We start from the raw sequence: 12,797 nt of genomic DNA, 5'->3' as shown, positions 1-12,797 counted from the left end.
TTTTGGGGTCTCTCATTCTCCCCCAAACCAAATCATGTCAATGAGTGAGGGGTGGGGGGTGGGGGGAGAGGGTGTCTAGGACTAAGGAGAGGTTTAGCTTCCGAATTCTTCACAGTGCTGTTAGGATTTGCTGTGTGATCTTGGGCAAGGCACTTCCTTCTCAGGGACTTGGCTTTTCCATCTGTAAAAGGGCTCTGAGTCCCGGTTCCTGGGACCAGAGGACAAGCTTGAAGCAAGGCATGACCTAAAGCAAGACCTGTAGCAAAAGATAGAGCCTGGGAACCCTGCGCACAGGATAGTCTGGCCTTGTCTCCAGATTCAATTTCTCAGCAGTGAAGAAGGAATCCCCCTCCTCACTCAGAATGTTTAGAATCCATGGGGAAAGCGCCCCTGCTCCCACCCAGTCCTACAACCCCCTCCTGCCCCCAGGAGATGTTTATGCGGCTCCCTCCCCCTCCCCTGCATCCCAGGCAGCCAGAGGCCATCACTAGAGCCCAGACACAGACCTACCGCGCCCCTGACCCCATCCCTTAGTCTCCCAGCCAAGGCATGGCCCCTTCTGCAATTTCCGGGAGTCCCGGAGTAAGAGGACACACTAGAAAGCATAGAGTTACTGCCTAGAGACTTAACTCCCAGTTCGCAGCCGCATACCCAGCACTAGAAAGTAGAGAGAGCGAGAGCAGCGGAAGCCACAACCCCTCACCCTGAGTGACCGGAAACAGAAGACCACGGGGTGTCCGAGGCGGGGACAAGAGGGGCGGGTCTGCAGGGAAGAAAAGACTACATCTTCGGACCCACAGGAAAGATTTCCAGATAGCTTTAAGAGGGACAAAGCAGAAGGCTTGGAGAATCCCTGGCCCGTGTTCACCCACAGTTCAGGAGTAATGTGGGGGCGGGGATGGGGTGGGGGGGCTGGACTAGGTGAAGCTGTCGGCCCTCTCTGGCCTGTGATTGGACAGGACCAAAGGGGGACAGAAAGTAGATCCGCTTTTCTCCCTGTGTCTGCGCATCGTGGCATTGAAAAGACAAAAAGGCTAGCCGAGAACAAGCCCCTCCTGACCTCTTCCCATCACCTGCCTCTCGGGTCAGGCCTTCCTCAACCCCAGGATACTGTCCCTGGGGGGAAGTAGTGGGATGTCCCCTCTGCACTTCCTCCACGGCCACCCTCGCCTCGGGAATGGACTCTGGTGTCTCCGATGCGGAGTTTGGTGGAGGTTCTCCACGTCTGGTCTGGGAGTTGGGGGGACAGCATCTCGGTCGGTGTCGTTGGACACGGACATCGCCAACCGATGGACTCCGAGTAAAAAGGACTTGAGCAAGGCCTTCCCTAGTCACTCTGTCTTCCCTCCCAGAATAGAGAGCGTCTGTAAGACGCTGCCCACACACGTTTCCTATCCTGACCCACAGTGCCAGAGAGCTGGGTGGCAACGTAGAACGAATGGGTGCTCCTCCAAGCTGCTGGTCAAGACACTTGACTCCTCGATCGCTGGTTGATTCAGGCAAGCCGCTTCCCTCTCTGAACCAAAAAGTCCCCAAGTGTAATACTCAAAGAAGAGGCCTTTCCTACAGGCACCCCCAAACCTCCTTCATGCTACCAAGATAGGGTCTGAACAGATGCCAGGGAGAAAAAGGAAAAAAGCAAGGCTGTCCGAGGCGGCCAGACCTGAGCCAGACGGGACTCTTCTGGCTGGGCGAGGCTCTTTGAGGAACCGAGAGTTGCTGGGACCGAGCCCGCGATGGGGGAGGGGGGAGCAAACAGAGCACTGCTCTCCCCCCCCCCCGCCCTTTGTCCGGAATCCAGCTGTGCTGCGTGGGTGGGGGGGTGGGAGGGGGTGGGAGGAGCGGGCTCGCGTGGCGCGGCCCCTGGGCCCCCGCTGCTGATTGGCCGGTGGCGCAGGCAGCCGCGGGGCAGGCACGCTCCTGGCCCGGGCCGAGCAGATAAAGCGTGCCAAGGGGCACACGACTTGTAGCTCAGGAAATCTCCCTGGGTCTCAACGCTGCAGCGGCGGAGGCCGGGGACCCCCGAGGCGCTTCTCTTCTGCTTCCGGACGCAATTAATTCCAGGCGAGGGCGCCTGCCGCTCAGCAGAACTTCGGAGCGAACAGAGGCACTCAGCTGTCCACTGCTGCTTGACACTGACCCACCCAGCGCTCTCTATTCTTTTGCGCCCGGAAGACTAGGTAACAATTAGAAACCACCAAGGGATAGACAAGGGGCAGCGGATACCCCAATCCCGCGTGGGGTGGCCTCTAAAGCAGAGCCTGTCTCACTCTTACCCCTTCCATTTTTTCCCAACCACAGGATGGCGCCTCATCCCTTGGGTGCGCCCACCATCCAAGTGCCCCGAGAGACCCAGCAGCCTTTCTCCGGAGCCTCGGACAATGAAGTGCTCAGCTCCAAATCCACCCCACCAAGCCCCACTCTCATGCCGAGGGACTGTTCCGAAGCAGAAGCAGGTGACGGCCGAGGGACCTCGCGGAAGCTCCGCGCAAAGCGTGGAGGGCGCAACCGGCTCAAGAGCGAGTTGGCACTGAGCAAGCAGCGGCGAAGCCGGCGCAAGAAGGCCAATGACCGGGAGCGCAATCGCATGCACAACCTCAACTCGGCCCTGGACGCTCTGCGAGGTGTCCTGCCCACCTTCCCGGATGACGCCAAGCTTACAAAGATCGAGACGCTGCGCTTTGCCCACAACTACATCTGGGCACTGACTCAGACGCTGCGCATAGCGGACCACAGCTTCTACGGGACGGAGCCCCCTGTGCCCTGTGGGGAGCTGGGCAGCCCGGGAGGTGGCTCCAATGGGGACTGGGCCTCTCTCTACTCCCCAGTTTCTCAAGCTGGCAGCCTGAGCCCTACCGCCTCACTGGAGGAGTTCCCTGGCCTGCAGGTGCCCAGCTCCCCCTCCTGTCTGCTCCCGGGCGCATTGGTGTTCTCAGACTTCTTGTGAAGAGACCTGTCTGACTCTGGGTGGTGGGTGCTGGCAGAAAGGGAGGAGGCCAGAGCCTCTGAGATGGGAAGTAGTGGAGGCCCTCAAGTGTCCTCGCTCCTTCTGGCTCTCACTATCTGGATCCCTGGCCCACTCACTGGTTCAACCAGGCTCTCCTCGCAGCACCCTGGCTGCTGCCCATACACAGCGGGCATTGAAGGCTGCTGTCTTCTTAAATCTCCTTCTGTGCAGCAACCTCAAACTCTCGTTCAAAGCGGATGAGAATGGTAGCACCCCGCAGTTGGAGACTCCCCCACTTCCTGGTGACCCTGCTCTCATTCAAATCTGTCAGCCTCTGACCATCGCTTTCTCCAGGGTGGCCTAATCCAGTGTTGGGTCTCACTGCACTGGCTCTCTTCATCTAGCTCCTGCTCACCTACCTTGCTCCATAGACAATGCGCATCCTCTCTGCTGCCCGTCAAATACGGGGTTTCCGGGCCTCTCCATTCTGCCTTAATCCACGAAGATGATCATCTGCCTTCTCCTTCTGCACTTTTTGAGTCTTTATCCTCCCCCCTGAGGGGAGGTCCTGGCCTCTGGCTGAGAGCATCTCCCGGGCTTGGCTCCTGTGTCTGCAATATGGGAGAGGCTCCTGGAGCGCTGCTTGTCTCCCTAAAAAAGGAAAAAAGAAAAAAAATCAGTTTGTAAATGATATAATAATGCCTTGTGAAATGAATTTTGTTATGGTAAATTATATGCCTCCTCCCCCATTGTACACATTTGTATTTATTGATGCTCTTTCATGGTAGGAAAATTTATATTTTGTACATAAGAGTATCAGGGACTGGTGATTGAGACTTTGAGCTAATTAATAAAAGATGGATCAGAAAGGTAACTCCATTGTGCTGAGAAAAGGGGAGGAGGAGGGTGGTAGCCACGGCCGGGATGAGTAGGGCAATTCCATTCCTGAGAGTGAGATGGGGATTTTCTGGGTTCTGGGACCTCTCCCTTGGGTGCTGGGCTGGAGGTAGGGCAGGTCATTTTCAGAGTATAGGAAGTCTCTTAAGAAGACATTCGTCTTGGGCTCTTGTTTTCTCGGAGACTTGCCTGCTTCCAACAGCAGTTCAGAAGAAAGGCAAATCTCTAACTGAGGCTAGTGTTTTTATAAGCCTCCCCCCCCATACACACACTTATCTGCCCGATTTAGAACTACACTGCCCTTAGGAAAGGGAGAGAGTGATAACTTAAAATTATAACAGGAGTCTCTAAAACACCACCCCCAGGAATTCCGACCTCCCAAGGTATTTCGACACCCAGCAGCATGACCCATTCTTAAGACACATTTTACTGACCAGGCTCCAGGAAAAAAAAAAACACATTTTCAAGCAGTTTAGCAGAGAAGGTAAAGAGTCCAGCTGGGATCTCTCTTCCCCTAGAAACTTGTGTCCTTGACTGACTGTGTATCCGCTCATAGAGTACCCTGGCTTTTCAGCCCAGTGAGCGCGCTCTCCAGCTCTCTACGTGGCTGGAGATGGGCTCACGGTAGCGCTGAGGGCTGTCCTGGAGATGCCGGCAGAGAACTGAGGCATGGCGTTCGGAGAGGTTCCGCAGAGCTAGAAGAAAACGGCAAGGCTTGCCCCTTGGGGCCAAGAAAACGGAGGGCGGATAACCAGGGACCCACCCAGAGGGGGAAGAAAAAGTGAGCCCACCCAGGGGGGGACGCTGCCAGTGACTGATCTGTGATGTGTGTAGGTGGCTTCTGTCTCAGAGCTCCCAGGTGACAGTTTCTCAGGCTCTGATGCTAATGCCTCTTGTGTCTTTCTAATGTCCGTCCCCGTCGTCCCCCCCCCCCCGCGCCCCAAATCTGAACGTTTCCTCTGTTTCCAAGTCCCTAAAGGAAGCTCAGGGGAGCTGTCTTCCTTATCAAGGACGGGGCTGAGGGGACAGAAGGGGAACACTGCAAACAAGGGAATGAACAGAGCGTTGTTTCCGTTGGTGGCTTTAATCTGGGAGGAGGAGATTAATGGGTTATTGGAAACCTCAACAACAGCCAACTTTCCACCTGGGGCACTGCCCAGGGTGTCAACAGCTCCGTACTGCACAGAGCAAGCCTGCTGTGTGTCGGGCATGGGGAGGGGGAGGGGTACAGGCAGATCTGAAAAGCAGGAAGGTTCCCCAGCCTCCTGGGACGGTAGCGCGGATATGCACAAAATCATTCGAGACCAAAGAAACATTCTCACATGAGATGTGAGCCATAAGTGGTGGGTGGGACTCGTACCTGGGCTCGCACTGCAGGCTTGCCCAAGGAGGTCCGGTGGGGGGGGGCGCGACTAAAAATATGGAGAATTACTGAAGTGGAAAGATACCTTCTCCTGCATCAGACTGTGGAAAGTAGTGTTTCTCTAGAGTGGGTGGGAGCTCCTTTGGTACAAGGGGCTGTCTGGAGTGAGATAGTGTCTGGACAATGGAGAAGGCTGGGTGCATCCGCTGTCAGATTTCCCAAGAACTCTCTAAGGGGAGTAGGCGAACAGACACAGACTCACCCTCTGCCCCATGAGTGTACACGTGTACAATTCAAGCACTCTGGCTCAGCTACTACCCAGAGTTAAGTGTGGATTTGACTCCACAGCTTTCTGGCTTATTCTCCAAGTCTGGAGGGGGTGGATGTGGGTTCAGGATTGGATTTGAATTCCTGCAAAATTTGGGGTCCTGTGGCTTGGACAGCTGCATCAGTGTGTGCTTCTCACTGAAGCGCCCTTCTTGGAAATACGAGAGTGGCAAATCTAACTACAAAACAACCTTGCCTCTCGCCTCTCTGGACATTCGATGTTTTACAGCTTGTAAAGCTCGGTGCATCTGCTGGGAACTCCTTCTGGCTGGCTTTCTTTGGTTGGTCTTGAGGTCTGGGGTCACCATCAGTCCCCAGCTCCCAGATACCCTGACTAGATCCCAAGTCCTGTCAGGAAAAGCCCATGGGTAGAGTGAATCTTCATCCTTTCCTGCTTTTGTTTGAATCTAAGTCAAGCTCCCAGAACAGCACATGAATCTTGGACTCAACCCCCCCCCCAACCCCTTCGGCACACACAAGCAGGTAGATTTATGGTGCCCTGCCCCCATCCCACCCCTCCCCCCAGCCCCCAGCCGGCCTTGGTCGGAGGACAAAGCAACTCAGAGCTGTTGGAATGCTAATGTCTGGGAGTCAGGCCACTGGGCTGGTACAAAAGCAAGCAGGACTGGGAGCACCCTTCCCCTTTGGGCTACAGGGTTGTGTGACCTTGGACAAGTCTCCAAGCCTCAACTAAAACAAAACAGAAAGAAGTTAGAGACAGTTTCTAAAAAACCCACTCACTAGATTTCTGGGAGATCAAGAGAGAAGGCTGTGCTTCATAAAGAATGAAGTTACAGCTCCCCCCACCCCTCACCCACACTCCCACCAGGAATGGTGTAAAACACCCTGAAGTCCCTAGCACCAAGGTCAACGTGGGAAGGCACGGGATGGGGTAGTTTACAGAATAGACGCCAAACAAATCTAATTACACTTATGCAACATTTCTCTTTTGGGTCCTCCCCTCCTCCCCCCTATACACCAACCTTCAAAATCCTGGCAGAGCAGTGCTCAAGAAAAAAGCAGGGGCTGGCATTTGCTGACCTACCTTCCAGGGGCCAGATGCAGGGATGGATTATAGGGGATTTGAGGCTGGGCACCCATCTCAGGTTCTTTCGTAACACCAGTGTACAGGGTAAGATGAATGACCTCACTCGAGAGAACATCGGTCCCAGAGGTGACTTGCATATGGCCCGTGGTCATTTGGTCACTCACTGTGCGAGGAAAGAGACTCGAGACACTGGCTCTAGTTTAGTAGTTTGGTGCTTTTCACTCTGTGCCTTTAGATAGACGAGGAGCAGGAGCCAGAGGACAAGTCTTTGGAGTCCAGCCAAGTTCCCCGGGGTTCCAGTAAGGTCCAGAAGCTCCTTTGTGCATGCTCCATCCAATTTTTAGGCCTCCTGGCCAACTTCCAGGTCCTGTCCACCACCTCTGCTTCCGAGATCCCTGGTCCAAGACCGACTGATGAAATGTCACTGCACGGCTGACTTTTCAGTGGCGACTGCTAAGATCCTGAAGCCTTAAGCACGCCCCTGGCCATGGTGCTGAAACAGCCGCATTGACCTAGCACAAAAGATGCTCCTGGGCATGTCCCGTCCTCAGCCCAGAAAACTCTCTGCCTACCCCTTTAGTCCATGCTTCCAGGATGGGGTCCTAGGGACATCGGACTGCCAAGCATCCCTAAGTGGAGGAGTATGGGCTCTGTTGTTACTAGCTGACTGCGTGACCCTAGCAATCTCTCTCTCTCTCTCTCTCTCTCTCTCTCTCTCTCTCTCTCTCTCTCTCTCTCTCTCTCTCACACACACACACACACACACACACACACCAAATTAGAAGCTATAATTGAGCAACATGTTCAGAAAACTCCAACAGCATATCTAAGCTAGCATCTAAGAAGTCTAGGAAATAACAATGTTGCAAGTTTGGTCTAGGGAAACCCCTAGCTGGCAGGCATTGTTTGAAAACTTTTCCCTCAATTTGTGTTTTATCTTTGAGTTACAATGAAGTTTTAATGATTCCAAGAAGAAGAGTAAAAGAAAGTCTTCCAAGTGCAGAAACAGAATGGCAGAGAGGTGGCTAGCAACCGCTTTAGACTCAGACACAAGGGTTCAAATCCTGCTGCTGCTGCTGCTGCTGCTGCTAATTAGTGGTTTTGCATTAAAGCCCCCTTTATCTTCTTAAAGCCTATTTTCCTTGTTCATGAAGCCGAGACAATGGCTAATAGCCATGTAACTGGGCTGTTGCATTCATTAAGTATACTTGTTTTGTCTTCCAAGCTCTAATATATGATACCCATTAATTTCTAAATTTGTCTCAAGTCTTTCTATTCCTTTCTGGGAAGGAGAAGGGGGACAGTGAGTTTGAATTTGCTCTCCACCCCTGCTTGTTGTAGACTGGCACAAAGGTCACACACCACACCCCAGTAAACTTTCCTGAGCCCCAGAAATATATGTATAGCTGCCTCTTGGGGACTCCAAATAAGATGCCCCAAATGGAATTCCTCTGCATTCCCCCCACCTCAAATTAATATTGCCTCCTGGGTACTAAGTAGCATTATTTTGAGTAGAAATCTAGATTCTTCTAGACTGTCCTCCCTCACTGCCACTTCATGGGTAGCCTTCAAGTCTTCCTGGTCCACCTTCTCTTTTTTAATTTTTAAAGTTACATTCACCTGTTGAATTAGAGCGTGTGCACACATGAATCTTTCCATCTGTGTGGGGACACAGTGCATGTGTGGAGGTCAGAGGACAGTCTGTAGAAGCCAGTTCTCACCTTCTCCTCTGCGGGTCCTGAGGATTGAACTCCTGGTTGTCAGGCTTGGCGGCAAGCATCTTTTACCTGTGAGACATCTCACCAAGCCATCTCACCGAGCCATCTCACTGCCCATCTTTTCTTGCACAGTTCTTTCCCTTCAGTTCAGCTCTTCCCCCCTCACATGGAGAGGTGACCTGACTCAGTTCCCTCCTCTAACCTGTCCCCTCCATACTCCTGTACCAATCAGAGTCCCATCCAATATGCAGAATAACCTTGCTGCTCTCCTGTTCAGCATCTTCTTGCAGCTTCCACCTCTCATGATGGAAAGCTCACATTCTAACATGGAGGAGTAGGGTGATGGGGACCGATGTGACTCTGAGTCTGGCTCCCAGCTGGCTCACTATCAGTGTGAATATGAACCAGTTTCTCGGTCTTTCTTTATTCACCGAGTGGAGACTGGCAACCTTACCTTTCAGGGTACAGATGTGGGCCAAGTTGTTTGAGAACCTCACCATCAATTCCCCAAGCTGAGCATTCCTGGTGGGTGGGTAGCCCTGCTCATGCCGCTGTCTATGAACTCCTTCTGTCTTATCTTCCGTCAGTTCTTAGGTACTCGACAACCAAAAAGACTGAGGCTGCATCACTGTGGTCCCACCAGTGGGAAAGGAAGTTAAGCACAGACCAGGCTCACCCAGTCTTCATGCTTCAACCCTGTAACATTGCACAGCACTTATTTCCTTAGGCTAGGAGGACATGATGGCAAGGTTTGATCTAGCTAGATGAGAGATTGTATTGTATTTGACTTGGAGAATTGAAGACCGGATTCTGATTTGAGGTCAGGACTGCACTGGGTAATACATGTTTTTTTTTTTTTTTTTGTTTGTTTGTTTGTTTTTGGTTTTTGGTGGGTTTTTTTTTCTTTGATTTATCATACCAGAATGTACACTTGTGACCGAAGAGCTGACACACCGGTTTTGAAGTGTGCAATGCACATTATCACGAACCTAGGACAGGGGAAACTCTGTACCTTTGGATCAGCATCTTCACATCTTCTTCCTCCTCTTTTTTATTAAGTTGGTTTTTTTTTAGTTTTATTTTATAGATATGGGTGTGTCACCTGCATGTATATCTGAGTGCCATGTGCATCATGCCTGGGGTCCACAGAGTCCAGAAGAGGGCACCAGATCCCCTGGAACTTACAGACACTTGTGAGTCACCAAGTGGTTGCTGAGAATTGAACCCAGGTCCTCTGGAAGAGCAGTCAGTGCTCTGAACCGCTGAGCCATCTCTCCAGTCCCTCATTCTCTTTTCACAGTGCCTTGCCTTCAATTCCAGAAATACTGACCTGTCAGAGGTTCCCTTTGGCACACACAGACACACATTCTGTGCTTTCTCTTTAGTATTTTCTGTCTGTCCCAAACCTGTCTCCTTTTCCCATTCCTCAAGCCTCCAGTGTGGAAACTTCCTCTGCATGGTTCTCCCCTCCCCCTGCTACTTCTAGAAGACCCCATGAGTGTGACTACCCATAAATATGTACATACATGAGACACTGTGATCTATGTATGCACTGTAGAGTCAATAAAGTAAACTAACATACTCATCACTTACTTCATCCATGTATTGTTTTTTAAATGACATTTACTTATTTGGGTGGGTGGGCACGTGCACACGTGCCATAGCCCATGGAGATTTGTCAGAGGACAACTTGTAGAAGTCGGTCAGTTCTCTCCTTCCACCATGTGAGTCTCAACAATCATACTCAGGTCCTCAAGCTTGGCGGCAAGTACCTTTACCTGCTGAACCATCTGCTTGGCCCGTGTGTGTGTGTGTGTGTGTGTGTGTGTGTGTGTGTGTGTGTGTGTGTGTGTGTGTGTTCATGCACCCACCTGTGTGTGCACACATATGTGTGTGTGTGTACTGAGAACACTAAAAGTCTGTTCTTAAGTATACAATGTGTTATCACTTACTGTGGGACAGTTAGGGCCACCCGACAGGCACGCCATCTCTCTGCAGTGAATTTCCAGTCCAGCTGAAGCCTCGTACCCTTTGATCAACATCTTCCCATGCCACCTCCTCATTCTCTGGTCCCCACCTCCCTAGTCTTTGTTTCTTTGAGATGGCATGTTTTAGTCCCACATATGAGCGAGATCACACACAGTTTCTCTGTGCCTGGCCTCTTTTACCCAGTGTCCCGTTCTCCTGTACCCGTGTTGCTGTATGTTCTTCCCCTGTGGATATGTGTCACACTTTATTCATTCCTCGGTTGGTGAGCGCTTGTGTTCAGATCTCAGATACTGTAAACAGTGGAGGTGCGGGCCTGTTGTCCTCCACAGACTGATTCTAATTCCAGAAGTGGATTGGTGGATCTGTTTGTTTAGGAATTTCCAGCCCTCCACACACTGGCTAGCACATCAACACCAGTGAATATCTGTTGAATAAACGAGGGAGATGATTCATGTATAGAAACAAGACCTATGCTGACTTGTATTTTCTTCTGTATAAGAATCACCAATATTGCCTGTCTGTGGACCTATTTTAGAAGAGACCTTATTTGCCTTAGTAAACCCGGGTTCTCACGGTGACTATGGTGACTACATGACTACGCCATCATGTAGCCGATGCCTCCTGAGGCCATTTCAATGAGCCAATGGGAAGAGAAGGGCTTGGCAACTAGCTCCTCTCTGATACTTCATAATCCCATCAACTCTGGCAAGTTACTTGGCTGCTCCAAGCTTCGGTTTCTCAAGCTATATAGATGGTGGAAACCACAGCGGCTCACGGAGTCGGATGCGGATGCTGGTAAGACGGCAGGTGTGTTCACGCACTTCCTGGGATGCCAGCAACTTGACAAGACTCCATCCACTATGGTACCTCCTTCATCTCCTCTTACTCCTATAGGTGACTAGCAGAGAAAGCATGGTCTAGGAACGACTTTCCCACCTTAACCAGAGGGGTGGTGTGGTTTACCAAGCACTCAGGCCAGTCGTCATGGAGATCACGGAGCCAAACCACCCCTTGTGTCTGTATTAGGTATCTATTACTGTATAACAGATTCCACAACACTTAACTTCTGAAGGCCAGCAACAGTGCACACACGCCACTTCTGAGGGTCAGGAACCTATGTGCAGCTTAGCTGGGTTCCTCTGGCTCAAGGCATCTAAGGGTCTGTAGTTAAGGTCATCAGGCAGGCATGCTCTCTCTCTCGCCTGATGATGAGCTGACTGGAGGAGAAGCCACATCTACATGCATCTGTGTGGCTGTGGCCAACATTCAGTTCATCTGAGGTTTTTGGGAAGAACGCTTTAGATTGTCACTGACTTTGGAATAGGGGGCTTCCTCTGGTCCTTCTCCATAGCTTTGGTCACACAGGACAGCTCAGACTATGGAAGCTGACTTTCTTGTATGAGTGTATTATGTAAGTATATATTTTTGAGCTAGGGTCTCACTATGTAGCCCTCACTGGCCTGGAACTCACTCTGTAGACCAGGCTGGCCTCGAACTCACAGAGATTCACCTGCCTCTGCCTCCCTAGTGCTGGGATTAAAGGTGTTCTTCGGGTTCACCTAATGAAAGCATCAAAAGGTATGGGGCACCCAAGACAGAGGTTACAGGCTTTTTGTAACTAAATTTAAATGGTGATAACCCTGGCGGGGGTACCCAGCTCAGGTAACCCCAATACTCAGGAGGCTGAGGCGGGAAGAGCGAGAGTTCCAGGCCAGCCTGAAGTGGATATCAAGACTTTATTACACGCACCAAAGTGACCATCCATGTGTGACCATCCACACATGACAATCTACACATGACAATCCATCACCTTTGCAACATTCAGCTCACAAGAAGAAATCCAGGAAGTCCTGCCCACTGCCCAGGGGTGGGGTTACACAAAGGAATGTGGGCTTGGAGGCAGAGGTCCCTGGGGGCAATCATGAGGTGTCTATCACATTCATAGTGGCTGAAATCTTGGCTACAATGCCCCCCCCACCACTCCACCCCCACCCTGCAAGAATAATCAGTAGATGAGAGCATTTGCTGTTCAGGCTTCACAACCTGAGTTCTCTGAGAGCCTCACTTATAACTTACTTTTCTATTGCTTTGATAAAGACCATGACCAGAAGCAACTGGAAGGAGGAAACAGTGTATGTGGCTTCCACTTCCCATCATAGTCTATCAAGGAAGGAAGCCAGGACAGGAAGTCAAGGCAGGAACTGAAACAGGAGCCATGGAAGAACAGTGCTCCTCCCCATTGCTCAGCCTGCTTTCTTATATAGCTCGGGATCACCTGCACAGGAATGGCAGGCACCACCTGGAGTGGGCTGGGCCCTCCCACGTCAGTTGTTCATCAGGGCAATGCCCCCACAGACGTACCCATAGGCCAGTCTTGTGGAGGAGGAGTTTCTCAATTAAGACCCCCCCCTTCCCAGATGTGGCTAGCTTTGTGTCAAGTTGACAAAAACCAACCAGCTCATCATGTAGAGATGGAGGGGGAGAATTGGCTTCCTCAAGTTATCCTCT

General features: G+C 51.5%; 1 protein-coding gene across 1 annotated transcript; it reads left to right on the top strand.

Annotated features, from left to right (window-relative positions):
• Positions 1-2,302: 2,302 nt before the first annotated feature.
• On the top strand, positions 2,303-2,947 carry Neurog3 (neurogenin 3). Its single transcript, XM_006972718.2, has one exon. The coding sequence runs from the start codon at positions 2,303-2,305 to the stop codon at positions 2,945-2,947; it is 645 nt and encodes a 214-aa protein (XP_006972780.1).
• Positions 2,948-12,797: the final 9,850 nt, after the last annotated feature.

The sequence above is a fragment of the Peromyscus maniculatus genome, chromosome 21 (genome assembly GCF_049852395.1).
Source record: "Peromyscus maniculatus bairdii isolate BWxNUB_F1_BW_parent chromosome 21, HU_Pman_BW_mat_3.1, whole genome shotgun sequence".
NCBI classification, from domain to species: domain Eukaryota; kingdom Metazoa; phylum Chordata; class Mammalia; order Rodentia; family Cricetidae; genus Peromyscus; species Peromyscus maniculatus.
This window is presented reverse-complemented; position numbering and strand designations above follow the sequence as displayed.